The sequence below is a fragment of the Diplotaxodon limnothrissa genome, linkage group LG14, assembly GCF_057381915.1.
Source record: "Diplotaxodon limnothrissa isolate DT_005_m linkage group LG14, D_limnothrissa_male_GT1.1, whole genome shotgun sequence".
Lineage (NCBI taxonomy): Eukaryota > Metazoa > Chordata > Actinopteri > Cichliformes > Cichlidae > Diplotaxodon > Diplotaxodon limnothrissa.
Window position 1 is genome coordinate 6,219,661 of NC_140609.1, and position 27,549 is coordinate 6,247,209.

The following is a 27,549-nucleotide window of genomic DNA, read 5'->3' on the forward strand; positions in this document are numbered from 1 at the left end:
TCACAACACTGTGTGTGTGGCAGGGATACAAGAAAGCATTCAGTGGTGGTCTAAAGTCACATTCATAATCACATTTATTGCTTGTCCCATTCAGACAGTATCAGTGAACTTTGCTGTTTGACATGGGTTTCTTATTTCATGAAACTCTGCTCAGCTGAGCTAAATGTAGCCACCATTTAAGTTACACCTGCTGTGACAACATGTCTGCCATCATAGTAACATCATAGGAAAAGACAGCATCTGCACAAGATCATCTGCACGGGAAACAAGACACCAACAATCAGCAGCAGCAGCAGCAGTAAAAACCAATACAGTCATTGGTAAAAACTCAGTGACATCATAGATCACTACACTGGGTACCTCCGGTTTTATTTTTCATGTATTTTTTTCTCATTTAATCCCATCCCGGAAAAAAACGTTCAAAAATACAAATGATGTCAAGCAAATATTTTATCACCCCCCAAAATTATTGAATTAAACAGGGGAAAAAAACGTATTTTCAGCTATCGAGCTACGTCACTTCCGGTAGTTAGGGGAGAGCAAACTGACAGCTGGTTTGTTTTCATCAACAAGGGGGATTTCAAAGTAGACGTTAAAGGTAGGCAGAATCAGGAGATTGTGAGTTATGCGGTCCTGGCTCGGTGTGTGAGCAGGCTGTCACTGTGCAGGCGATTGTTCAGTGTGTGTTTGTGTCGCTGCCTTCTGTGGTCCATGTCCGGCTCCACCGAGCTGCTGCTGGGGGGGTCACTGTGATGTTGAGCCCGGACTGGACACTGTCTGCTCCCAGGCTGTCAGCGGCACACAGTTCGCGCTCATTGTTCAGCAGCTGTTTCGCTGATTTCTTTAAGTTTGTGCTAGAACGGAAAGGGATGTTGTTGTGTTCTGTACTGGGCTAGCTTTACGCATTGGTGGACAGGCCAAATTCTATTCGAATATCTCTCAATTTTGAAGTGTAAGTGCCTTTTCGGCCTATTTGTAGTGTAATAAGATTAATGTAACACATTTGCCCAATCAATAATCCGCATTCATTACATCGGCTTAAATCCATCTGAAGAAGATAAGATGATACCATATTAAAGAAGCAACTTTTAGTGTTGTTATGTATGTTGTGAGAATTGAAAATTGATTGTAATAAGTCTGGATCGCTGTGAATATTAATGCTTTGTCAAAAGTGTTTACGCCGAATGTTCAATAGCTTCACGTTCAATCACACACAATGGCTTTTTTTAATGGATGGACAGAGATGGAACCAAGAACTAAAAAAAGACTTTGCTTAGAAATGTTCTGAAACCCGTATTACAAAAATACACTGTAAATCTAAATATTAATATTTATTTAGATCGCAAATATTTAGATTTATGACTTTTACCCCGATTATTTATTGAGTTCAGGAATAAAATGATGATGGTACAAAATAAATGGTGTGGCCTCCAAAGAACAATATTTGCACCCAGAATACAGTAAAGTACAAGTAGAAAGCAGGTTAATGTAGAAAGCAGGTTAATATAGAAATATTTTTTACAAAGTACAAGTACATTAAAACTACTTTATTACATAAGTAAATACTAAGAGAGACCTCAGCTTCTACCACTACTCACATCCAGTGGTACTGGTTGGGAGTGCTTCTGTTCTCCCGTCTCTTTCTCTTTTATTGATACTGCCTGACGAGGCAGAAATTGACCTTTGGCCTTGTTTGCTCTCTATGTGGTGAATGACCTACCAGTCCTTCCTGTTCTGGATAGTCTGAAACAAATCCCACCCCCTGACCAAAGAGGAACCCGCATTTTTTTGCAGTCATCCGTCAGCCCCACCAGCCACTCTGGAGTAAGACCTGCTGATTAAGTCACAGTGCCTGTCCCAAAGGCTGTCATAGTTTCAGTATGGAAATGGAATAATACAGTGGACTGAAAATGAATAAGGCTTTTCTTGGTTTCTTTGACAGGCCATCGGTACAAAAGCAAAAGAAGACGGCGAGCAGCAATCGTGGTCAGATTAAGGCAGACATCGCTTCAGGTAAGACGCTGTCTGTTTTAACAATTCAGGTATGGTTCTGAATTCCTCTAATCAGGTCACTGGTTCAAACACACATCTGCTGTGGTATTTATTTGTCTTAGGTCAGTAAAAACAAACCACACCATTGTAACAAATGTCTTGATTTATTATCTGGACAGTAACAAATTGATTTCATCCTTTACTGCAATTTACTACAGCCCTTTTTTGACAAATAAGATATTGTAACAGTAGCCTTTTATTTTTTTATTTTGTCTAATCCACTACATAATTTATGCTTCCCTTGTGCAGATTCCACAGTGAGGCTCTGCCCTCCAAGCCTTGAGTGCTGAGTGAGATCAAGAAAGCACTTCTTTACTTTTTCTTTTTCTAATTTTAAACGTTCAGCAGAAACAGTCTTTTTTCTAATTCAAAAAAGTTCAGCAGAAATAGTCTGCCTTCTTGTTCCTCTTTTTTGGGCAAATCCAAGGACATTTAAACTGGTCAATGTCTCTGTGCTCTGCTGATAAAGAGAGGAGGAAACCTGCTTGTGTCCTGTCATCTAATTGTCATTTTGTAACTCAAGAAATGTAGATGTTTGTCCGCCTGGATACATTTGTGTCATTAAGGAGATGTGAACAGCTGTGAGCCTGTCATGTTCAACGTGATTATGTTGTGGTTCTAGTAAAATTGAAGATAAATAGCTGAAATGTGATGTGAGGAAGTTTCACTGAGTGGCAGAACTGCTTGTGGAATTTCTCGATAGGATGTTATTGGACTGGTGTTTGTCAGTCAAGAGCAAGAAGACAGCTGAGCTTCTATTGTGTCTGGAGCTTGAATCCATTGCACTCCACTAATAAATCTGTGGCTATAGATATGATATGGTAATTGCTTGGTTAATGATTTGATCACATCTGATATCTGTTAGTTAAAACAATTAGTTGAGAGAAAATTAGCCAACAAACTGTCAAAGTTCTTGTCTAATCTTTAACTGTTGTATTAATTGCTCAGTGACACAAGCAAAAATATTACAGGTAACTCAGCGAAACAAGGAAAAGCTGGTGTTTGGGTCTTTTTTACACAAGCATTTAAAACCTGAAAACTCTGGGCAACCACCTTCAGTTGCAAGGCAATTGCAGAGGTAATCTGGTTAGCAAAAATTTAAAAATGGCAATTGTTCTTTCATTTACATCATGTGACTGTAGGCATTTACTGCTTTTCTGCAGTTACTGGTTTTGTTCTCTGTTGTTAATTAGATTTTTCTTTTCTTTTGTATTTTTGTTCTTTGTGTATGTCTCAGTCTTTTATTGTGTATTTTAGGATTGGGCCATATCATACCGTTCACGGTAATACCGGTATGATGTTAGGGAATGATAAGAAAATGAAATATCATGATAGAATATGGGTAAAACATTCATCCGCGGTGCCGTTGTTTTCATACACACATGGCAGAAAAAGCATGGCAGCGACAGAGAATGAGAAGGGCGAAAGCGGATCATTGAATGAAAGACATGAATCAGAATTGGTTTGTAAAAATTGTGCAACTTCAGTGATGTGGAATTTCTTATTACCGTGTTTTTCGGAAAATACGTCGCTCTTAAAATCCTTTGATTTTCTGAAAAATCGACAGTGCCCCTTATAATCCAGCACACCTTATTTATGAATTCTGGTGTCTTCATCTGCTAATTTAATCTCCCTCCTGTTTCTAACTGCTCCTCCATGTTCTGGCTCTGTGTGTTTGGTTTATTCTGGCTGTGTCTTTTGCAACTCGGATGGCTTTGCTGGTTTTCTTGCCACCTAAGTGCAGCGCACTAAGTTCAAATATAAGCTCCTTGAATATAACTGAATACCTTCAGTCTGGTGTTGTCAGCTATTGAATTAATCTCTGGCTCTCTTCCCCATCATGTCTTTTATCCTGCCATCCTTCTCTCTCCCCAGCTAGTCGCAGCAGATGGCCGCCCCTCCCTGAGCCTGGTTCTGCCAGAGGTTTCTTCCTGTTAAAAGGGAATTTTTCCTTCCCACTGTCGCCAAAGTGCTTGCTCATAGGGGGTCATATGATTGTTGGGTTTTTCTCTGTATGTATTAGTGAAGGGTCTTCCTTACAATAGAAAGGACCTTGAGGCGACTGTTGTTGTGATTTGGCGCTGTGTTTTGATTGAATTGAATTGTGCATTTCTCACAGTGATTGCTTTGCTGCATAGGTAGTTTGTATAAATGTAATATTTAAAAAAGGGTTTTCAGATGTCTGAGTGTGTATGAGTGAATTACCATATTACCACCAATTTAATTTGTACTTTTTCTTCAGTTTATGTGGATTTTTATGGTAACATTACCCAAGATCTGTTTTAGGTTTTCATTTCAGTAGAGATAACGCTGTGGCTGCAGTGTACATTGTTACATTACATTATTATGAATCTAGGCAGCTGCATCTTTTGATTTCTGTTAGTTATGATAGCTTGTTCAGGTTATTAAAGCTTCTTCACACTATTACTAAGCTTTAAGTCCAGCTTCCAGTCACCTTCTAAAAATCCATGGAATTTATTGTATAAGCCAGTCTGGACCAGAGCTGCAATAATTATCTAGTTAATAGATTTATTTATTTATTTTTTGATGAGTAATACATTTTTTTATGACACCAAAGTAAAAGATTTTCTGATTTCAGCTCCTGGAATATCAGAATTTTGCCTCATTTTTGTGTGCCTGTAAATTCAGCACCAAAACAAGAACACTTCACTATGTTACTTTGTGCATGTGTAACCGGTGTGATTCTGCGTTGTGTCTGATAAAAAAGGTAAAAGAAAGAAAGACCTCCAAGTAAATAATTTGCCCACTCCAGCTCCTCTCCCACAGGGGAATTGTAGAAAAAGGGCTGGCATTTATTTTTACATTAAACATAAAATATGCATTTACACGTAACATATTTGACATAAAACAACAACATGAAATCCGACATACCTGATAAAAAAGGTAAAAGAAAGAAAGACCTCCAAGTAAATAATTTGCCCACTCCAGCTCCTAGACCAAATACAAACAGTGGGGAAGAGGGTTAGCTCAACCCACCACAACTCCCAAGCTAGCAAGGAGTATATATTCTTGCTAGCATTTATGGCGCCTAAAACACATTTATGATACACACATACTACACTCTTATAACATCTTACAAAAACAGGCTTAATAATGACAATAATTGAACTAACATCGCAATCATAAACATCAGGGTGGCTAAATATGAATTATGTGTGTTTTAAGGTGTTGGAAAGAAATGACACCCACCTCTCCCACAGGGGAATTGTAGAAAAAGGGGAGAGGCAAAAGGGGTACACTGTATTTATAGTATTGCACCAAAGAAGAAGAAGAAAAGAATGAGGAGGGGCTCTAATGAATACAACTACAGGCTTGGAGGTCCTAAAAGTCAGGTATAAAAGGAGCAGTTTGGGGGTTTAGAACACATTTTGTGTAATTATAACAATGTGATTTATGACCCTGTTACACATGTTTCATGTTTTATAGGTCAAATGATGTAGTGGTTATTCAGAAATACTTGTATATGAATCAGTGAATAAAAATAAGTGTGTGTTGTAGCAATGGCTGGTTAAAATATGCATATGCTTGCAGCTAATCGCTGGGAGTGTTTGCTTTGTTTGTGGGGCAGCTGAAGGGGAGGCTGCGCACCAGGAAGGAGCTATGGAGCCACCAGAGGATAACGATGGCCGTACCTTTGTGGAGGTGATCAGTGAAAAGTATAGCCCAGAGAACTTCCCATACCGCAGAGGGCCTGGTATGGGGGTGGTAGTAGTGTCCACTGGAGGTCCTCAAGGTTCCCCTATGAAAGGTGAGCCAAGGAGAACTATTGGGCAACTGAAAAGGCTAACGGGTCCCTTTGTCACATTTTAGCACTTCCAAGCGATAACGAGCACTTTATTCAGTGTCATCACCACGACAGTGAACTCATAGACCTAGTATTAAAAATGCTGTCATCTCGTTTCCTTTATGTTTTCATGTTAATTTAGCTAGAAACTCTGATAACTCCTTCAGAAGAATTTTGGCGATGTCTGAGCTACAAACTATATATAAAAGATAGATGCAGGCAAAGTGACTCCACATTTAAGCTGGAAGTTACCATTTTTGGATGAGAAGAGGTAGTGAGGTTATCTGCTTATATTAGCAAGTTTGATTAGCAAGTTGCGACTATAAACTGTACATGCACTACACACAGGCAGAGATCTGCTAATTAGTGCTAAGTATCAGATTAGCGTCCAGGCGATTAGGGAAAGTAACAGTGAAATACTAGAATTTCACTTATTAATACTCATGCAAAAGTTTTACTTGTGTTTTTGTTGTGCATTTGAATCTGACAGTGTGTTGGGATTGAATTGCTCTTGGAGCCAGCATCGGTTAAACATTAACTATAATTTTATGCACTTTGGGTTAGCTGCATTTTCTAGCCCTGTAGATTGGCTTTTGATCTGAAGTGTGGGATCTCGGGAAATCCAAATGTCTGACTCAGGCCTTTTGAATATTTCTTAACTGTGGACTTTCCTGGGATCCTGAAATTGAATTTCTGTGGTAACTGGGTTATTCTTAGAACTTCTCCGTTTACACACCAGCTAAAGCAAGAAATCCAAAGGATTTTTCTGTTTACAGAAGGATTCTCTGGAAGATTTTCACTTTTTCCCGGAGAATGACTGATATTTGATGATTTTCATAGAAACAATAATAATTCAGCATATGAAGTGAAATAAGGGTAATGATTCACTAATAAACAAAGAAATGTCAGTGAGTATAATAAACTTTGGGATTGTGGCACTCACTACCACAGCGAGGCATTTTTCACTGTACAAAATATTCAAGCACCTAACTAGACATCTAGTTTTAAAATAATAATGTAACATGAATAAATCTAGCCAAAGTCCTTCTTGAAGCAAGCCTTCACATTCAGCAACCACAAGGCACTTTGTTTGGACCTTTATTTTGAAACTCTGTAAAATACGAAAAATGTCAGTGGTTACAGGACATAAAAACTGCACGTATATAGTCACCAGAGCTGATAAAAGCTGCTTATAAAGTTTGTTGGTTTTGAAAATCTTTATCTAAGAATGGGGTTTTTTTTCCCTCTCGAAGGTAAACTGTGTGTGATTGAACTCGACCCACAACTGAAAGGACATGATCCAAGGATACAACACAATACTTAGCGGTTATTTTGGGAAATGTTTAAAATTTCACGTTCTTTTGTTTGGAGCATCAGCATACACTTTTCTGTTTGATTAATTCTTAATAATTCAATCCTTCCTCTTAGACCGTCTGAACCTGCCCAGTGTGCTGGTTTTGAATAGCTGTGGGATCAGCAAGTCAGGAGACCAGGCTGAGATTGCTGCCTTCTGTGCTCATGTCATGGAGCTGGACCTGTCTCACAACAAGCTGCAGGATTGGCATGAGGTGCAGTCCCTGGGTTTCTGACAGTAACATTTTTTTGTTTTAGGAAATCACTTTTCTCTTTTAAGGCTTTAACCTGTGGTGATACTGTTGACGACAGCACCAAGTGTATTTAAGAAAGATGCTACTGTCCTTTTTCAGATTAGTAAAATTGTTTCTAACATCCCCAACCTGGAGTTCCTCAACCTGAGCTCAAACCCGCTGGCAGGAATGACCCTTGAGCCACGGTGGGCTGAAGCCTTCTCCAGCGTGCGGCGCCTTGTCCTCAACAACACTCAGGTGTCCTGGGACACTGTGCTGCTGCTCACTCGAGAAATACCAGAGTAAGAAGAACAGCTACCCTAAGCTGGGTGTAACTCCAAGCACACACAGCATTGCTTTATTTCACTTCATCTCACTATGACTAGCACAACACCTTCCTTATCCATAACTAACACTGATAAATCACTGAATGCATTTGACGATGGCAGCTTAACCAAATGATAACAAACATATTTTCTTACTTACTCCATGAGCCGTGCTTCCATGTTTTAGTTTATTTCAAGATAGAAGAAAGTACCGCCTTACTGCTTCCATAGGAATTAAGAGGGTAAGTATGCTATGTGCTGTTAATCAAATATATATATATTAATTGATCATCAGCAAGTGTGAGCACCTCAATAAAAGAACTAAAAGACATAAAAGAAAAAACTAATTAAATTTTTTTCTCATCTTTGCCTCCAAATAGTGTACTAGATAACCAATGCATAACTAAGATTCAATATAAGATAAGCTTTTTTGAGTTTTATTTTCTTTGTGTAGGAATGTAAAAGGTGATAATGGAAGAATAGAAAATTTCCAGGTACAATGAATACATAGTTTTGTGCATATGATAAACAACATTTGAAGTGCAGTATTGAATTAATTTGTCTAGATGAGGAACGATGTGCAGAATCTCAGATGGACAGAATTCAACACAGGGCGAGCTGTTCATTCACACTGTTGGCCGGTTTTTCAAAAAGGGAACTGAAAACTGTAACAACTGAAATATAAAGCCTGGGAAAACACTGGGGTGAGCTGACCAGACACTCTGGAGAGGGTTAATGAGAGGACAGTAAAATCTATATAAACAGAAGGAGAATTGGGGGTTTGGAGACAGCTGTGGACAACGAGGCTGAAAGGACATGATGAGACAGAAGGGAAGACAAAGGAAGAGAAACTAAAAGTAAGGTACAAGGAGCAACTAACTATTAAAACAAAGTAGGAAGTGAGATAGCTACATGGGGAAAACACAGACATGAACTTGAAATATGGGAGACTTGAGCCAAGAGGAACACCGAGAGAGAACTAAACTCTGAAGCAACCAGGGTCTAGGAACAAAACTAAATATGCTGATGAAAAATAAATGAAGCACATAATTAAGATGAAAGGAACCAGAATTCAAAAACTCAAACACTAGCTCAAACAACCCAGGACCATGACTAGTAGACAACATGGTACATCATAGACAGTATACAATCAAAAGACACTTTATTAGGTACACCCTGATAGTTCTGGATTACAGCCATGTTTGCTCTCACCTTCATGGTTTGAATTCAGCACGGACTGAGATTCATTGGCTGCACAGGGAATATCCCATTCCACCACATTCCAAAGGTGCTTTCTTAGATTAAGATTTGGTAACTGTAGAGGCGGTATGAGTACAGTAAACTTACTTTCATATTCTAGAAACCAGTTTGAGATGATGTGAGCTTTGTGACATTGAATGTTATCCTCCTGGAGTCAGCCATCAGAAGCCATCAATATCCAAATGCTGCAGCAGAAATCAAGGCTCTTCAGAGCAGGCAATGTTTTCCCAATTTTGTGTTGTCTAATTTTGGTGAACCTGTGCAAATTGCAGCCTTCTGCTTCAAGAGATGCTCTTCTGTATACCTTGGTTGTAATAAGTGACTATTATTTCACAGAGAACTGCAGCTCTTTGGATATTTTCTCTCAGACCATTCTTTGAGATAGTTGTGCAGGAAAATCCCATTAGATCACCAGTTTCTGAAATACTCAGACTAGCTCATGTGGTATTTATTGAGAACCATGACACAATCAAAGTGAATCGTCACCGTACCGACCATGTCTACATGCCTAACTGCACTGAGTTGCTGCAATATGATTGGCTGATTAGAATATTGTCCTAACAAGGAGTTGAACAGGTGTACCTAATGAAGTGGCCCGTGAATATATATTGCACACTATAGTACAACATACGATAGAACACAACATACTATAGTACAGTATAATCAATTCCACTGTAGTGTAGTTTAGCACAGTATAGACAACTATATGCCATGTAGTAATCTGTGAAATTCTGGAGTAGAGCAGGGCTTTATGTAGGTCTTTATTGAAAAGGTTGTGACTGAATGCTCTCTCCTTGTTGTTGTGCAGGCTGGAGGAGTTGTTTCTGTGCCATAATGAGTACAGCAGTGTGAGTTCCTCCAGCGTGGCCTGCTCCACCCTGCGCCTTCTTCACATCACCGACAACTGCCTCAAGGACTGGGCCGAGGTCCGCAAGTTTGGCTCCATGTTCCCCTGTCTGGACACTCTGGTTATGGCAAACAACAACTTGTCCTCCATCCAGGACAGCAAGGATATCCTGCAAAGGCTCTTCCCCAAACTACGCAGCATCAACCTGCACAACTCAGGTAAGTGCATTTCATTCCCAGCTTGTTCTGTGTGTTAGTTTTAGACATGAGACTATTTATACTTGGTGAGTGGTTAGCTATGATAGGGTCATTTCAGAAGGGAATGCTGAAATGTTCCTGTTCATAGCTTAGTGTGCAGCAGTCAGTTGGGTAACAACTGATAAAATTAGCATGACTAAAGATAGCACTGAATCCTACAGGCTTTGTAGTTTATTAAAACAGATTTATCCATGTGTCAGCTTTTATCTCAGGAATTGTTTCTATTTGGAGATTATCAGTCCTGAGTCTATTTTTAGAGTTCTTTTCAGAGGAAAAAAAACCCAAAAACAAAGACATGCTTATATTGACTGCAGTCCATCCATTAGTTATATCTCCTACACCTGAGGCAAGGAACAAGCCATTATGGGTCATATTTATCCCTTAATTCTTAAAATGTAGCATTCAAAAAGTCCAGCTTCCATTATTTAGGGTGTTTTAGAAGTGGCTTGAAAGAAGAAATGACAAGGCAGCAAGGATTGTCAGGATTTTAAGCAGCAGGTTTTTCATCAGCAAAACCAAAACTTCCTTTGTGTCATAGTACAACCGTAGCTTGCCTCCACCAGTGTGTGAATGCGAGAGTGAATGAATAGTGGTATTGTAGAGCTTTGGGTGCCTTGAAAAGCGCTATATAAATCCAATCCATTATTATTATTATTATTATAAAAAGGCTCATGAGGTTTTGTTGTTGTTGTTTTTTTATGGAGAGAAAAAGGAGGGATCAACAATATGAATTCAGATGCAAGTTAGCTTATATGTTATATAAACATTTTTGTACACACAATATTTTACATATTTAAATAATATCAATACTTGGCAGTAAATCAGAAATTAAAAACTGATAGAAGGCAATTAAATATTTCATGGTATGTTCTTACTCCTGAGTCACCTCAAAAACTCCGGAGTTTTTAAGGTGAGCTGTCAGTTCACTTCTACCTCATCTGTCAATATGACAGGTGCCTACATCTGTTTTACGCTATCAGTCAAAGGTTTGGATGCATCTTCTCGGAAAGAAAAGCGTCTGGACTCTATGTTGAAGGCAACTTGTCTCTCGGAAGAGCCACCTCAACGGGACAAGACTCAGCTATTCATCTGCATCCAAAGGACAAAGGTCACTCTTTCAAGCATGCCAATGTTCCTATCTTGGACAGAGAAGAGAGATGGTTTGAAAGAGGAGTGAAAGAAGCTATGTCCACTGTGAATGACCATCTTTGAACAGAGGAAGTGGATTTTGACACCAATTGTCCAGTTTTGAGATCCCTTTCCAGACGCCTTAACACCCACTCACATCTGGCACCTTGTGACCTCAGTAAATCACATGATAGGATGGGCTAGCTTTCACAATGGGTTCACCGGAAACCTTGGCTGATTATGACCCACACCTGTTTTTGCACCTTGGCTCGTGTGATTAAGTATCAGGATCAATAGGGGTTCTGTGATTCTTTTGGGGATACTCCCATAGGGCTTAAAATCTGGGACTCTCCACCAATTGCTCTTTGAACTCATTCCATAAATACATGCTGTCTCTCTTCCACAGCATGTCTTTATCCTGTTTTCCTTCTCTCGCCCCAACCGGTCACAGCAGATGGCCCCACCCCTCCCTGAGCCTGGTTCTGCCAGAGGTTTCTTCCTCTTAAAAGAGAGTTTTTCCTTCCCACTGTCGCCAAAGTGCTTGCTCATAGGGGGGGTCATATGATTGTTGGGTTTTTCTCTGTATCTATTACTGTAGGATCCACTGTACAATATAAAGCACCTTGAGGCAACTCTTGTTGTGATTTGGCGCTATATAAATAAAATTGAACTGAATTAGAACTGAAGAAGCTTCTCGGATGAGAGGTGAAACGTCTTCAAGAAACCTAAAGAGGTCCAGACGCTTTTCTTTCCAAGCTTCTTAGACTATGATGACCTGGATGACTGAGAACCTTCACAGACATGCGACCATCACTCTCCGTCTTGGTCAAATAGCTGTTACACAGCTTGAAGGTGTGTTTGGGGTCGTTGTCCTGTTGAAAAATAAATGATGGTCCAACTAAATGCAAACCGGATGGGATGGCATGTCATTGCTGGATGCCGTGGTAGCCATGGGGGTTCAGTGTGCCTTCAATTTTGAATAAATCCCCAACAGTGTCACCAGCAAAATATCCCCACACCATTACATCTCTACCTCATCACATGCTTCAGGGTGGGACATGCATGTAGAGACCATCCATTCACCTTATCTGCGTCACACAAAGGCATGGCAGGTGGAACCAAAGATCTCAAATTTAGACGCATCAGACCAAATCACTGATTTATACTGGTCTAATGTTCACTCCTTTTGTTTCTTGGCCCAAACAAATCTCTTCTGCTCATTGATTTTCCTAAGTAGTGCTTTCTTAGCAGCTATTTGACCATAAAAGCCAGATTCGCACAGTCTCCTCTGAACAGTTAATGTAGAGATGTGTCTGCTACTGGAACTGTGTGGCATTTTCTAGGCTCTAATCCAGAGGTGGGCAATTCCAAGCCTCGAGGGCCGGTGTCCTGCAGGTTTTAGATATCACCCTAGGTCAACACACCTGAATCACATGATGACTTCATTACCAAGCCTCTGGAAAACTTCAAGACATGTTGAGGAGGTAATTTAGCCATTTATATCAGCTGTGTTGGATCAAGGACCCATCTAAAACCTGCACTGGCCCTTGAGGCCTGGAGTTGCCCACCCCTGCTCTAATCTGAGGTACTGTTAGCTTGTAATTTCTGCACAGCACAACTGATAGTCCCATCCACATTAAGAAGGCAAGAAATTCTACAAATGAACCCTGACAAGGCACACTGGTGAAGTGAAAACCATTTCAGGTTACTACATCACGAAGCGCACTGAGAGATGGCCAAGGGTTTCATAGGGTTTGTGGCTTCCACAAACTGGTCCCCTGTGTATTTTTAATGGATTACTTCTACGTTCATGACACACAGGTACTATATAACATTATGGAAAATAATGGAAATAAAATGGAAATTCTCATATATGTGCTAAGGTAATTAGCATTGTTAGCTAGACCACATGAGAGTACCAAGAATCAACACGTATATATTTCCCATGCTCTAGGAGAAATCTAGTTTAGCATTATTAATTTGTGCACTGTCACTATTCTAATCAGACTCCATTAACTTTTTTTCCTGTTTTATCTACAGAAACTTAACAAGCCCCCCTCCTCCTACTAGTGCCACTGCTGCTGCACACCAGCAGTGGCAGCATATATAGTACTTTTTTATTGTTTGTTTATTCTAAATTTTATTTAGATAGCACTGGTTCACAATCACAGTCACCTAAAGGTGATTTTAATTGTAAGCTAAAAACCCAGCAATGAGAGAAAACCCCTGCACTAATTCAATTTCCTATGAGCAAGCACTTGGTGACAGTGGAGAGGAAAAATTCCCTTTTAACAGGAATAGATCTCTGGCAGAACCAGGGTAAAAAAAAATGAAGGCCATGGAGAAGATCATAAAACCCCTGATGGACCCACTTCAGTTTGCTTACCGTGCACGCAGAGGCATCGATGATGCAAAAGTCTTCATCTTGGACTCCATCCACAAACATCTGGAGCTCCCTGACTCCTCCGCCAGACTTCTGTTTGCTGATTTTTCATCAGCGTTCAACACTCTGTAGCCTCATATCCTGGCCACTAAACTTTCCTCCCGATTTCACCTGGATGATCAGCTAATCCTGTGGATATTGGACTTTTTGACCAACAGGACTCAGAAAGTTCGGGTCGACAGCTCTTTTTCTGGTCTCCGTTCCACCTCCACTGGCTCCCCCCAGGGCTGTGTGCTCTCCCCCTTGCTCTTCATCATCTACACCGATGACTGCAGATCCACACAGCCCAACTGTCACCTGGTGAAATATGCTGATGACACAGTTCTCCTGTCACTGCTGTCAGGCCCCTCACAACACCACGGACCCGCTCTTCAGGATTTTGTAGAGTGGTGTGACAGCTCCAAACTTTAACTGAACGTGAGCAAAACCAAAGAGATGGTGGTGACCTTCTCCAGTAGGCAGAGGGATCTGGCTGCTTCAGTCACCACCACCATCCATGGGAAGCCAGTGGAGGTAGTTGAGGAGTACAAATACTTGGGAACCATCTTTGACAACCTCCTGAAATTCTCTGCTAACACAGAGGAGATTCTCAGGAGGTGTCACCAACGGCTATACCTCCTTAGGAAACAGCTCCTTTGGAGTCAGCACACCCATCATGATGACTTTTTAACTATGTATTCCTGAGAAGCATCATGACCGTCTCCATTACCTGCTGGTTCCACTCCCTCAGCCTTCAGAACAGGAGCAGACTGCAGGACACTGCATGAGCGTGCTCAAAAATTATTGGCCTGCCTGTCAGAACTCTTGCACAGGTTTTCAGCCAACAGGTCCTTAGACAGGCAGCCAAAATTATTAATGACCCCTCTCGTATTCTTCTTCGGGTAAAAAGAAGAGGAAAAAAAGGAGAGCATAGATGAACATGCACAGAGTTCTTCCTTATCAAAACCTGACAACTAGATTTCCTGCAATACATGACCTCTGAAGGTTCAGCTGCAGATATAGCTGTTCTAGTATCAGCTAATGTAGAACACTCCTTTGTAATTGACATCATGCAGAGTTAAGGGTAGGAAAAACTGTCAGGCACAAAAGCTTAGGCTACAGCAGTCTGAGCTTGAGCGTCTGGCTCAAAGGATCTATTTGTTTATGCTCTGATCACACCATTTAAAACTGTGACCAGGTTAAATATGCATATCCATCATTGTAATAGTAGATATATAAATGGGGAAATGCACAATAGGACCATTTTAAAACTAACATGAAGTATCATGTTTAAATATAGTGATATAATGTTATATGTATATTGTGTAATATGATGGAGGATTATTTGTGTGATATTATATTGCATCTGTTATATTATACTGTATATATAATGTCTTGTAAGTAAGGTAGGCTCAGGTTGTCTGTCTTAAGTGGACATGAGTAGCTACTACAGAGCCAGACTGTAGAGGTCTGGTGAGCTGGCTTAATTTTAACGTTACATCCCCGATCCCAACTCAGTTGACTCCACTTGATGGCATTTATCACACAGCTTCCTCAATAAATAAAAATCGTGCACAGTGTCCAACTTTCATCACATATGCAGTTTCACACCCCTTTTGGTGTGCAAGCTTGAAACATGACATCTATGTGTGTTTGTGTTTGTGTGTGTGCTGGTGCGCGCACGTGCACTGTCAGGTCTAAACCAGTGGGAAGATATAGAGAAGCTGAACTTCTTCCCCAGGCTGGAGGAGGTGCGCCTGCAGGGCATTCCCTTACTGCAGGCCTACACCAATGCAGAGCGACGCAGCCTCATGATAGCGCAGTAAGTCTGTGACATTAGAGAGAAATGACATCCTTCACAGCAAGTAGAGGACATTGATGAGAACTTGAATAATCCACAGATCTGAGCTGTACTCTGACCTGCAGAAGGTCAATAAACAGATACCTGCACAATATGTCATATCTCCTCTTCAGGCTTCCCTCAGTATCACTGCTAAATGGCAGTGCTGTGAGTGACAGTGAGAGAGAGGACGCAGAGAGGTTCTTCATCCGTTACTACTTAGACTACCCTGAAGAGGAGCTGCCTTATAGGTACACCCACACCCTTGTTTACACTGTATGAGCAGTGGTATGAGTGTTGGTTTATGTGTGCTACAGTAAGTGCTGTTAAAACAGACGACACACCCTGCTCTCCTCCTCAGATACCATTCCCTCGTAAACAAGTATGGCAAGCTTGAACCACTTGCTGAGATTGACCTCCGACCTCGCTGCCGTGCCCAGGTGGAGGTTCACTGTGAGGAAAAAATAGAACAGGTCAGTGTGGCATTTAATAATCTGCTGTTCTGGAGAATCCTCGAATGAAAAATACCTTTTGGAAATTATAAAATGTAACCATTGCTTTCTTTTCCTTCTCTACTACTCATACCACTGTGAATCACTTTAGTAAATGACTTGTGCCTTTGTACTTTGCCCTTAGTGCCTAAGCACTTGACATTTAGAAGTAGATGAAATCTCTTAACACAGAGTTTGCAAAACTCGGTGTTAAAAACTAGTACTATAAAACAATTTTAATAGTTCAATCAGCACCAGTTTAACATTTTAAAATACCTTTGCTGTGAAGGACCCTGGAGATGATTTATTTTGCTTGGGTATACTTTATCAATGATGTAATCAGTGCACATGTTTGTTCAAGCCCACAAAAACTCAAAACGACAAAACCTTAAAAAAATAGTTTTACATTTATTTGCAAATCCTAAATTTTCAAAAGATTGCACATATATTAGACACAATCGTAGTGAAATTTATATAAAAATATGCATTTTTGTCCCAAACACTGACATTTCAGTCACAGTTTACAGGTGCTTGAATCAGTATTTTTATATTACCAATAAACCCCACAGCTGCATGTAATGTAGAGGGAGTTGCTGATAGTGGCAACCCCACAGCTTATTATATACTTATACTTATATATTTCAGGTCTGCAAAGCATTTTAGTGCAATTTGTTTTAGTTTATTTTGCTTCATGTCACAAATCTCTTTGGGTTGTGTCAGGATGAGCATCTGGCATAAAAATTTGGCAAATCAAATATGTGGAGCTAGCCACTTGTGAATAAGGCAGCAGTCAAAAGTAGATTTTTAGTTACTTTTATTAAAACAAAAAAATGAAAGAGTTAGTCTATGCGCAGATTGTCAAAGCATTGTGTTCATGCTGATTAATATAATACTATCTGTGTTCTGGTTCGTAACCAGTGTTAGGGAGTAACGGAATACATGTACTGCTGTTACGTATTTAAAATGCAAAATATGAGTAACTGTATTCCGTTACAGTTACCGTTTAAAAGGGTGGTATTCAGAATACAGTTACTTTGTTGAAATAAATGGATTACACGGCGGTCTTTTCCTGTTTCATATATTAGGCTATGCTCCCTCTTTTTTCCTAAACAAAGCCAGCATTAAGAGGCTCTAATGCCTGTGTATCAGTCTCGTGGCCCATGTCACTACTATTTGCGGCCCGCAAAATGACATGGAGAAATATTTTTTAAAAATTATTCACAAAAATTATTTAATAAGAAGGCAATAGGCAGAGTGTTACAGGCATAGCCCTAAAGAATGTAGCCTAATGGGCAGTGTAGTCCATGCTGCAGGGAGAATGGACTGCCATACCTGTTATGTGTCTGTGAGTCTGAGGGAGGGAGAAAAAGTACAAGTTGTCACCCACCAGAAATGGGAGATGGAAGAATATAAATATAATAATAACCACTGCAGCCAAAAAGACTGCCTGGCAAGCCCAGTTGTAAGTAAGCTTGACTGTACGCTGTGTTCGTGTTTTCCTCCGAAACAATAAGTTCCATTGGATCAGCCTTTGAACACATCTCTCTGTCTCTCGCTAGCAAAGTTGACCCAGACAACAAAGTAAAACTTTTTTTCAACTACAAGCCAGAGGTCCCTTTACTACGGTTCGGAGCCGTTTTATATATGCACGGAATAGTTTTCTATACGAGATTGCTGCAAAAAGCGCAGCCTTACCTAATGTCCACCCTACTGTTTTTCATTTTATATTAAGATTTAAAAATCTAGTTGGTATTGGTATGAAGAGTATCCTTCAGTAAAAGTAATAAATCACACAGCAATTCATGTAGTTGTAAAAAGCATGATAATATATTAAGTAATCCGAAGTATTCAGAATACGTTACACTCGTTGATTAACATAACAGAATACGTTACAAAATACATTTTGGGGCATGTATTCTGTAATCTGTAGTGGAATATATTTTAAAAGTAACCTTCCCGACACTGTTCGTAACAGCGTGAACTGCAGTTTCTTGAGTTCATGACCTGGGTTGTGTTGGTTCACTTTAACAGTATAGCTGTCAACCTACAGACGGCTCCTAACTTTAACCTGCTGTGCTCTTGCTGTTACTCTGAAAGTCGCAAACGTAGAAATTGTTTGTCTTTGTGCCAGCTGAGCATCCGTTTGGACCAGACAGTGGCTGAGCTGAAAAAGCAGCTCACGACAGTGGTCCAGCTGTCTACCAACAGCATGAGGCTCTACTACATCGACAAGGGCAGTGCCTTCGGTCCAGAGGAAATGAAGTACAACACGCGAGCTCTCCACTCCTACAGCATCCAAGATGGTGACGAAATACTGGTGGTGCCCAAAACCAAGTGAACAGCTGATGACCTGCTGGCTGACAAGAGTGAATTGAAAAATTTTTTTTTTTCTGATTGGTTAACTGATACAGCAAAATAATTGGAAAATAGAACAGTAGCAGTGGCCCACTGAGAGAGGGCGTACACAGAAATTATGAAAGCAATATGAGCACCATCAAGGAGACTAGACTAGTAGACTACAGATGGCTGCTGAGTGCCTCTGAAATATAAGTGAGCACTGGGAATGCAGCGGATCCTGTCTTTATTTAATTGAGCTTTCTCTGAGGGGGAACCACTGGAGCGAGTGCACAAACGTGTCACACTTGAGAACGGGCTGAGAAGAGCACCTCGCAGTCAGCTCGCAGTTTCAGCGGAGGGGAGGGCCGCTGCTGGACCAGCAAAGCTTCACTGCAGCTCTGTCTCTTAGCGCACGGCATGTACTATAGCACCTGCGTAGGCAAGTCTCCAAAATCACTCGCTTTCCCACTTGTCGCAAAAGTTACACTGATTGGTAGTCAGGCAGTACCACCAAGTGGAAAAGAACTGCTCTCATCTGCACTTTTACCTGAGGCACAACACGAGGAAGAGCAGAGGAAGGCTCGCACCAAAAGCACTGTAAACTGAAGGACTGGTGATTAAGCTCCATTTTGTTGTCAGGTGGGGTTTTTTGTGCCTTGTTTAATGTGGCAAATTTCTTAAGTTAGGTTGTTGAATCGCATTCACTATAGACTTTTGACATTCAGTCAAAAGGCCATAGTGACGTGAATGTCACTGTGTGAAACTAATGTAATAAGCAGATTTGGCACTTCTATACTGGATGATGATTAGCTCTGTTTAACATCCCTACAGTGAAGCTCAAACATCCACATGAAGCAACACGAGGCAAAACAGAGAGAAAAGATAAAGCACACCACCTAGCAACAAAATGGCTTCAGGAGCAACAGTGCACACTCTCTGCCAGTCCATGTTTTCCTTTGTCAGAGATTAAGAACTGATGCTACTGCGTTTCCTATCATTGATAGTGCTCTGTGCACTCTCACGGCTGCCCACACAGAGCAGCTGTTGCTGTGTCATGTTATATGTGCTGCCTTCTACAAGCTTCACTGTATTTTTGGTTGGATGTGTGTTCTGCCAGTGCAGGAAGAAATGACACACACACAGACCAGAGTACACAAAAGACATAAGGTAAGAGTCATCAGGACATCATAGCATCTGCATTTGAGATATTATTGATTACATTCAGGCCACGGTGCAACGTTGCTTCAGCAGGCCCCCTTTTGTGTAGGCCTACATGATGATATTAGTTTGAAATTATAATTTTGCATTTAGGACACAGCATTCAATGTTGTCACTGCTCCATGCTTTTTTTTCACCCAAAGAATGACTTTTATGTAACTTTAAATGCATAATCAGGATAATTTATTTACAGTTTATTTGGATTTTTAAGAATATATAATCAGCAACCATTGTTTAACAGATGCTGATCTCACTTGAAGGCATTTAAGTGCACCCACTGGGTATTTATACCAGTGTTTAAAATGACTGTTTGGCCGATAGCTGACTTCTTCTTTTGATATGTAGTCTAATCAATTTATTTTGTATATAACCAGTTAGCAACAATACCTGCTTTAAGAAGCTTTATGTTATGAAGTAAAGACCCAACTGTATTAGAGGGAAAACCTCAGTGATCTCATAATCCTCTGTAAGCAAGCACTTGGCAGTGGGTAGGAAGGAAAAGACATCTGGCAGAAGCAAATCACAGAGAGGCAGCTACCTACCGTGCCAGGTTAAGGGTGAGGGGAGGAAGATATTTATTTCCACATCTGTCTGGAAAACAAAGAAATCTTAATAAAAAAACAAACAAACACAAAACAACCTCCTTGATACACTATTTTTGAACAGTTAGCCAACACAAGTATGAAGTACACAATGTGTAAGTATTGGCCACTAACATCAGCAAATGCCCGTATATCAGTCAGAAGGGCTCATACTGATATTAAGCCAATAGTTCTACTTTGAAGTGAACGCTATACAGTGAAATACTGATATATTCCAATGTTAGTGCTTCATCTGCCAAAATATAGTGTATTCTACATTATAGTCCATTCTGCACAGATATAATTTCACCAAAGATAGCTCATGATGCTGGTAGTATTATAGTAATGTGGAATATATATACAGTTATATTGATTTTAATATGCAGCATTCATCTTGTATTAGAAGAGTGTAGATGTGAGATGTTTGGTGCCATTGATTTTTCCTATAGCAAGCAACCTAGCAGAGTGCTGGATTCCTGACAGTGTTACTGCTATATTTACAGCCACAAAATGAAATATTCACAGTTAGTGGCTGTTTGGGAATGAATGTCTGTAGCGCCGGCTCATCCACTGCTTATAGAAGACTCATCTCAATGCGTTTTGATCTTTTCTTTTTTTTTTACCCTGTCTATAACAAATATGTAAACCCTTCTTTTCCCTTCCAACTATAAGTTCATTTTGTAATACCACTGGTATACTTGAATAAGGCACCCCCTCCCCTGCCCATTTTATTATCACACTAGTGCTGAATAAATGTTAGTGTAGCATGAACCACAGCCATAGAAACCAGCACACACCAAGACACCAACATCCAAGTCTGGCCTGGAATATCGAGCTCGACTGTGCTGATCAGTGTGTGACTATTTGAAAGTGTGTCATATATAATTGTTGCAGGGTTGGTGACGTAATGGTAAGCATGTGATTTATGTATTGAATTTACGTGTTTTTGAAGAAAGTATCACTTTGCTTGCTCAGATTGAAGGAATACTGCACTTAAAGGAATTTTGTATTATATTAAAGGGGACCTATTATGGGTTTTTTTTCTTCATTGCTGTCACACACACACATAGATACAGTGGGGCAAAAAAGTATTTAGTCAGCCACCGATTGTGCAAGTTCCCCCACTTAAAATGATGACAGAGGTCAGTAATTTGCACCAGAGGTACACTTCAACTGTGAGAGACAGAATGTGAAAAAAAAATCCATGAATTCACATGGTAGGATTTGTAAAGAATCAGGGTGGAAAATAAGTATTTGGTCACCTCAAACAAGGAAAATCTCTGGCTCTCACAGACCTGTAACGTCTTTTGTAAGACGCTTTTCTGTCCCCCACTCGTTACCTGTATGAATGGCACCTGTTTGAACTCATCATCTGTATAAAAGACACCTGTCCACAGCCTCAAACAGTCAGACTCCAAACTCCGCCATGGCCAAGACCAAAGAGCTTTCGAAGGACACCAGGAAAAGTATTGTAGACCTGCACCAGACTGGGAAGAGTGAATCTACAATAGGCAAGCAGCTTGGTGTGAAAAAATCAACTGTGGGAGCAATCATCAGAAAATGGAAGACATACAAGACCACTGATAATCTCCCTCGATCTGGGGCTCCACGCAAGATCTCATCCCGTGGGGTCAAAATGATCATGAGAACGGTGAGCAAAGATCCCAGAACCACACGGAGGGACCTGGTGAATGACCTGCAGAGAGCTGGGACCAAAGTAACAAAGGTCACCATCAGTAACACACTACAACGGCAGGGAATCAAATCCCGCAGTGCCAGACGTGTTCCGCTGCTGAAGCCAGTGCATGTCCAGGCCCGTCTGAAGTTTGCCAGAGAGCACATGGATGATACAGCAGAGGATTGGGAGAATGTCATGTGGTCAGATGAAACCAAAGTAGAACTTTTTGGTATAAACTCAACTCGTCGTGTTTGGAGGAAGAAGAATACTGAGTTGCATCCCAAGAACACCATACCTACTGTGAAGCATGGGGGTGGAAACATCATGCTATGGGGCTGTTTTTCTGCCAAGGGGACAGGACGACTGATCCGTGTTAAGGACAGAATGAATGGGGCCATGTATCGTGAGATTTTGAGCCAAAACCTCCTTCCATCAGTGAGAACTTTGAAGATGAAACGAGGCTGGGTCTTCCAACATGACAATGATCCAAAACACACCGCCCGGGCAACAAAGGAGTGGCTCCGTAAGAAGCATTTGAAAGTCCTGGAGTGGCCTAGCCAGTCTCCAGACCTCAACCCCATAGAAAATCTGTGGCGGGAGTTGAAAGTCCGTGTTGCTCGGCGACAGCCCCAAAACATCACTGCTCTCGAGAAGATCTTCATGGAGGAATGGGCCAAAATACCAGCTACTGTGTGTGCAAACCTGGTAAAGACCTATAGTAAACGTTTGACCTCTGTTATTGCCAACAAAGGTTATGTTACAAAGTATTGAGTTGTATTTTTGTTATTGACCAAATACTTATTTTCCACCCTGATTTACGAATAAATTCTTTACAAATCCTACCATGTGGATTCATGGATTTTTTTTCCACATTCTGTCTCTCACAGTTGAAGTGTACCTCTGGTGCAAATTACTGACCTCTGTCATCATTTTAAGTGGGGGAACTTGCACAATCGGTGGCTGACTAAATACTTTTTAGCCCCACTGTACATAGATACACTCATATATGTGTGTGTGTGTGTGTGTGTGTGTGTGTGTGTGTGTGTGTGTGTGTGTGTGTGTATAAACTCTTTAACAGAGAATATACAATTGAGAGAGAGAGAGAGAGAGATATGAACTTTGGTGCTGCACTGAAGAATTGCATAAGATAGATTATGCAAAGCTGCCAAAGTCCAAGAGTAAAAAGTGCTCAGATTTTAAATGTTGATGTAAATTTATTGTTGAACATTTTTTTCTTAATGTCATTTACTGGGAACCCAGCTTACTGAACATAGTGTCTAAGCCAGTTTATAGCCCTTAAAATCAGTGAAAAGTAATCACTGATTTTCAGTACCTCTCTGTAACAGGGATTCACAACTAATAAAGCACTGATCAAAGATGAGATCATAATGTGTAAATCCATACTCTCAGGGTTTTACTGTGCTCTTGGGTTCCTAATCTGTTCCCTACAGTGTTTTGTTCTTTATTGAATAATGTTGATCATCTGGCCGCATATAATACTAAACTCTTTAACAGAGAATATACCATTTTAACACATAAAAACACCACAGCATATGTAAGGTGGTCTTACCTACAATGCCATGAAAAAAACTAACTAGCCATGACATTGTCATCTGGGCTGATGACATGTCCTCCTATGGTTGAATTTTTTCAGTTGTCCCTGCCTTTCCCCTATGTAGCCAAGATGGCAATAATTGGGCCTTGACGGTGTGAATCCACTTGGGTTCTCAAAATAACGAGGAAAGGGTTTCCTTACACCTGTTAATCTGAAAGATGGATTTTGGTGTCAAAAGCACAGTAACTGCAATAAAAAACTACAAAATATCCAGTATTAAATGTATCCGTAAACAACATAAAATTGTTTAAACTCACCGCTTGTTGTCCTCTGTTATGAGAAGTCCATTTGGAAATCAGTAAGCATGGAATAAAGAGTATGAATTTACACATTTTTTCCTCATTAAATGTACTATGTGGGGTTCCATTAAATTGTTACACATCACATTCTGATTGAAATTCTGAATGATCCAAATTACAGATGGTATAAAAGATGAAGCTAGCCACCATGACATCAGCCACTGGTTAGTAAAATCCTGTTAGGAAGCCTTAAGATGAGTGTTTTCTCTGTTGCCATGTTGGTGTTTTGAATATTGTGTATTTGTGACAAGTGAGGGGTGGCTCTGACTCTGACTCTGCACACTCATTGCCAGAAGGTTGATTCTGTTCAACTGGGTGTTGAGGTTTAAGTAGGAGGAACATTTTATCACTCATCCACGTGACTTCTACTATGTCAGATAACTGTGGGTTTCCTCAACCTTATAAACAGTTGGTTTGCATAATTATGAAGATAGCACCACTGACCAACAATGGCCCACGAGCTCAGCTATGATCATTAATATGCAAATTGTCATGACCAATGATCACAGAGGGACAGCTACCTACCGTGCCAACAGAGAGTTGAGGAATGGCAACAATCACAGCACTGTAACATGGTGAAAAATGTACCCTCAGGCCCCCTCCTCTATTCAGAAATGGTTGTTCCTTTTTCATGTAAATAAGGTGGGGGAAACCTGCAGACCGAAGAAGTCACTTGGATGAGTGACGAAACGTTTCTCCCAGTGAAAACGCTACGTCCAGATGAACAGAATCAACTTTCTGGGATGTCTTTACCTGGAGGATTGACCATGCACACTCACTAGCTAACAACTTACAACTGATCAGATAATGAGCATAATCCTCCTCTCTGATTCTGATAACCACTGAGATGCACAAAATGGACTGAATGCTACGCCCAAATGAAATTAAACTGGTTATTGAGCCAATAAATTCATCAGTAAAGCTTTTAAAGAGGTTACAGGGCGAGGGAGTCAACAGTAGTTTTCCCATACACTTATACAACCTCAGTGGAACCACAGGGCAGATGAGTGAAAGGAATCCAGGTTCAGAAGGATTCCTTGTTGGCTTCACTTTTCAGACCTGTGAGCTTCACCCATTTGCTATACTGTCTATATAACTAAAAAATTAATGGCCATATTTCTAACAGTGACAAAAAATTATCTTCATGTGGGACCCCATCATTCCTAATCTGAATCTGGTTTACAAAATAGCTTTTCGAGGCCTTTAAGGGGGAACAAAATCCCAGCTTAAAACTCTCTGATGTGTCATGAGTGCAGTCCTTGTTTTCTTTGGTCACACTGTTTTTTGCTGCAGTTATTGCACTACTCAGCCTAACTGGACCATAAACCTCATTATTTGGTATTGGCCCCAAAGAATCGTACAGTGAGGCTTCCTATAGTCACCTTCCATTAATCACTCAGCTGTTCTACTGGGAAACCTCTATAACAGAGCTGGAGACACTCCACAGCACTCGTGTTTCTATTTGCTGCTATCATTATTAACATTTTCACCTCTTTCTGTACATTAACACAAATGTGATATTTAAAGGAGTATGTCCACTTTTTTGGAGTTGGGTAATTTATGTTTATAGTTTAATTTATAGTTTAACTCATGCAGAAATGTTATTCGGTTACATGGCTATTGGGCCTGCCTGCTGAAATGGACAAAATAAGCATCTGTATTTGCTTTGCTTAGTTAAAAAATCAACATGTGACGTCAGACATGCAGCAGCTTTATTTACAGCGCATCCATGTTTGAATGGGAACCTGTGAAAACAAAATAGACATTTGCCATAATAGTAAGTGCACTGCTTGAGTCATCACCTGCCTTCAAAAGTGGATCCTGGATCTCAGATTGGGGCTTTGATTATAGTGTCACAGATTCTTTGTTGGTTTGTTCCCACCCACTCAGTATTTAAGCTCATCAAGTCACTTGACGATAACTTGGGACTATCTGTGGTATTTAAAGCATAACCACTTGTTTTGTAGGAGCCTATAGGAAGTCTTGAGTGGATCAGAATGAGTCATCTGTCTTGTTTTAGTATATGCAGGGAAGAATGCATCACTGAATGGTAATAAATGGCAGTTTCCCTCCTCAGTGTGTGACACTGTTTCTTCATTCACAGCAGCAGCAGCTTTGGATACATGTCAAAGGTTTTGACTGTATCTCATGATATGATTTCATGGTTATACCGCAGTATGATTTTATCACTCACTTTGATGCAGACACTCAGATACTCCAGCCTGATGTGCTGCCAGAGTGCAGCAACTTAGCAAACAATATTATACAACATCTACTGGCAAATCCTCGTTGATAGGTGATCCCAGTAACCATTCTTGGGGCACAGGGGACATGCCTTGCTATTATTTAGACCAGGAGTGGGGAACTCCAGGCCTCAAGGGCTGGTGTCCTGCAAGTTTTAGATATCACCCTATAGGTCAATACACCTGAATCAAATGACTAGTTTATTACCAGGCCTCTGGAGAACTTCAAGATATGTTGAGGAGGTAATCTAGCCATTTAAATCAGCTATGTTGGATCAAGGACACAGCTAAAACCTGCATGACACCAGCCTTGAGGCCTGGTTTAGACCATGTTCATTTATTCCCCACCAATTCGAAAAAATGAATGAACCAGAGGAGCATTACTCACTCTAAGTCCATCTTTTTCTCTCACTCCCAAAATATGACTAATGAATCCATACCACCACTGAATCTTTTACACTTGACCTGATTACCAGAAAAGAGAGTAAGTGTGAGCACATCCCAGCATTTTTAAGAGCCAGACCAGGAGAAAAAATATTAAAGTGGAATTATCTATCATTATCTGGCTACAGTTACTATACTTTGATTCTCTAGACATTTATACAAAGGCTGGGTTTTGATGCATGTCTTTGTCAGGCGTGTGTCAAAGAGAAAAAGAGGTTGTTCCTTTCTGAAAACCTCTAATCAGTGCAAATTACTGTTGACCAACAGGGGGAAACAAATCCAGCACAAGATGGCAATTACAACTCTGTATAAATGTGATCTCAGTCAGCAGAAACAGTCTCTTTTTTTCTAGGACAATAACCAGACAAGACTGAAAAATAAGGGGGTGGAGGTTTTTTCAAGGGCTTTCCCCCCTTAGTCTGAAAACTCAGTAAGATATAAGCAAGTTTTTAAAGTTTCAAACTGTGTTGTTGCTGGTTTTCTAATCAATCTTCAGGAAGTGTTGCCCAGTTTTGTTTTCTGTTGTACTTAATAAGATAACAATGATGATTGGAAGGATTCAAGTTCATGTTTTGAACATGCAGAAATGAGGACAGAAAACACTATTTTAAAAGATTAAAGTCCAGAGTTTTATAAACGAAACTAAATTAATTCTTCATCAGTGTCTAAAAACGATCGATGTACATTTAAAAGACACACTGACTGGACTCAGGCAAACACCCAGAGTGCATCAGAATATATGATGTCTATACATGTGCTGAGCCAGCGGGGATGATATTAAATAAGAAATAATACCAAATAATTTTTTGAAAGCAATACAGAATACCAGAAACCAAGCATATGAATAATTATCTGGTGCCATTTATGTGTTTTTCTTTACACTAATTGAACACAGTAGTACCAGGTTGGACCCTCTTTTGCCTTCAGAACTGCATTAATCCTTCATGGCATAGATGCTGGAAGCTTTGTGACACGGGGCATTATCATGCTGGAAGCAAGCATCAGAAGATGGTACACTGTGGTCATAAAGGGATGGACATGCTCAGCAACAAAACTCAGATTGCTTGTGGTATTGACACAATGCTCAGTTGATACTAACGGCTTCAGTTGCATTAGGATA

At 40.3% G+C, this 27,549-nt stretch overlaps 1 protein-coding gene across 5 annotated transcripts; it reads left to right on the forward strand.

Moving 5' to 3' along the window:
• The first annotated feature begins 538 nt into the window (after positions 1-538).
• On the forward strand, positions 539-21,267 carry LOC146618277 (tubulin-specific chaperone cofactor E-like protein). 5 transcript variants are annotated; one of them, XM_085370007.1, is made up of 10 exons: positions 539-598; positions 1,943-2,013; positions 5,605-5,821; positions 7,286-7,425; positions 7,564-7,745; positions 9,838-10,094; positions 15,379-15,505; positions 15,658-15,774; positions 15,885-15,996; positions 18,146-21,267. In XM_085370007.1, exons 3-10 carry the CDS (start codon positions 5,674-5,676, stop codon positions 18,350-18,352), a joined length of 1,290 nt encoding a protein of 429 aa, XP_085226133.1. In that variant the 5' UTR covers positions 539-598; positions 1,943-2,013; positions 5,605-5,673; the 3' UTR covers positions 18,353-21,267. The 5 variants fall into 5 exon arrangements, with proteins under 5 accessions (XP_085226133.1, XP_085226134.1, XP_085226131.1 ...); XM_085370008.1 differs by lacking the exon at positions 539-598 and adding an exon at positions 1,757-1,824 and having other exon boundaries at positions 5,642-5,821; XM_085370005.1 differs by lacking the exon at positions 539-598 and adding an exon at positions 1,767-1,824.
• The last annotated feature ends 6,282 nt before the right edge of the window (positions 21,268-27,549 follow it).

What these genes read in the sequence shown, in the direction of transcription:
- LOC146618277 (XM_085370003.1), top strand. Translation starts at nt 1,911, where the DNA reads ATGAATAAGGCTTTTCTTGGTTTCTTTGACAGGCCATCGGTACAAAAG. An exon ending in TAAGGCAGACATCGCTTCAG is followed by an intron (nt 2,014 to 5,641) that starts GTAAGACGCTGT and finishes TTTGTGGGGCAG; the next exon opens with CTGAAGGGGAGGCTGCGCAC. An exon ending in CATCAACCTGCACAACTCAG is followed by an intron (nt 10,095 to 15,378) that starts GTAAGTGCATTT and finishes GTGCACTGTCAG; the next exon opens with GTCTAAACCAGTGGGAAGAT.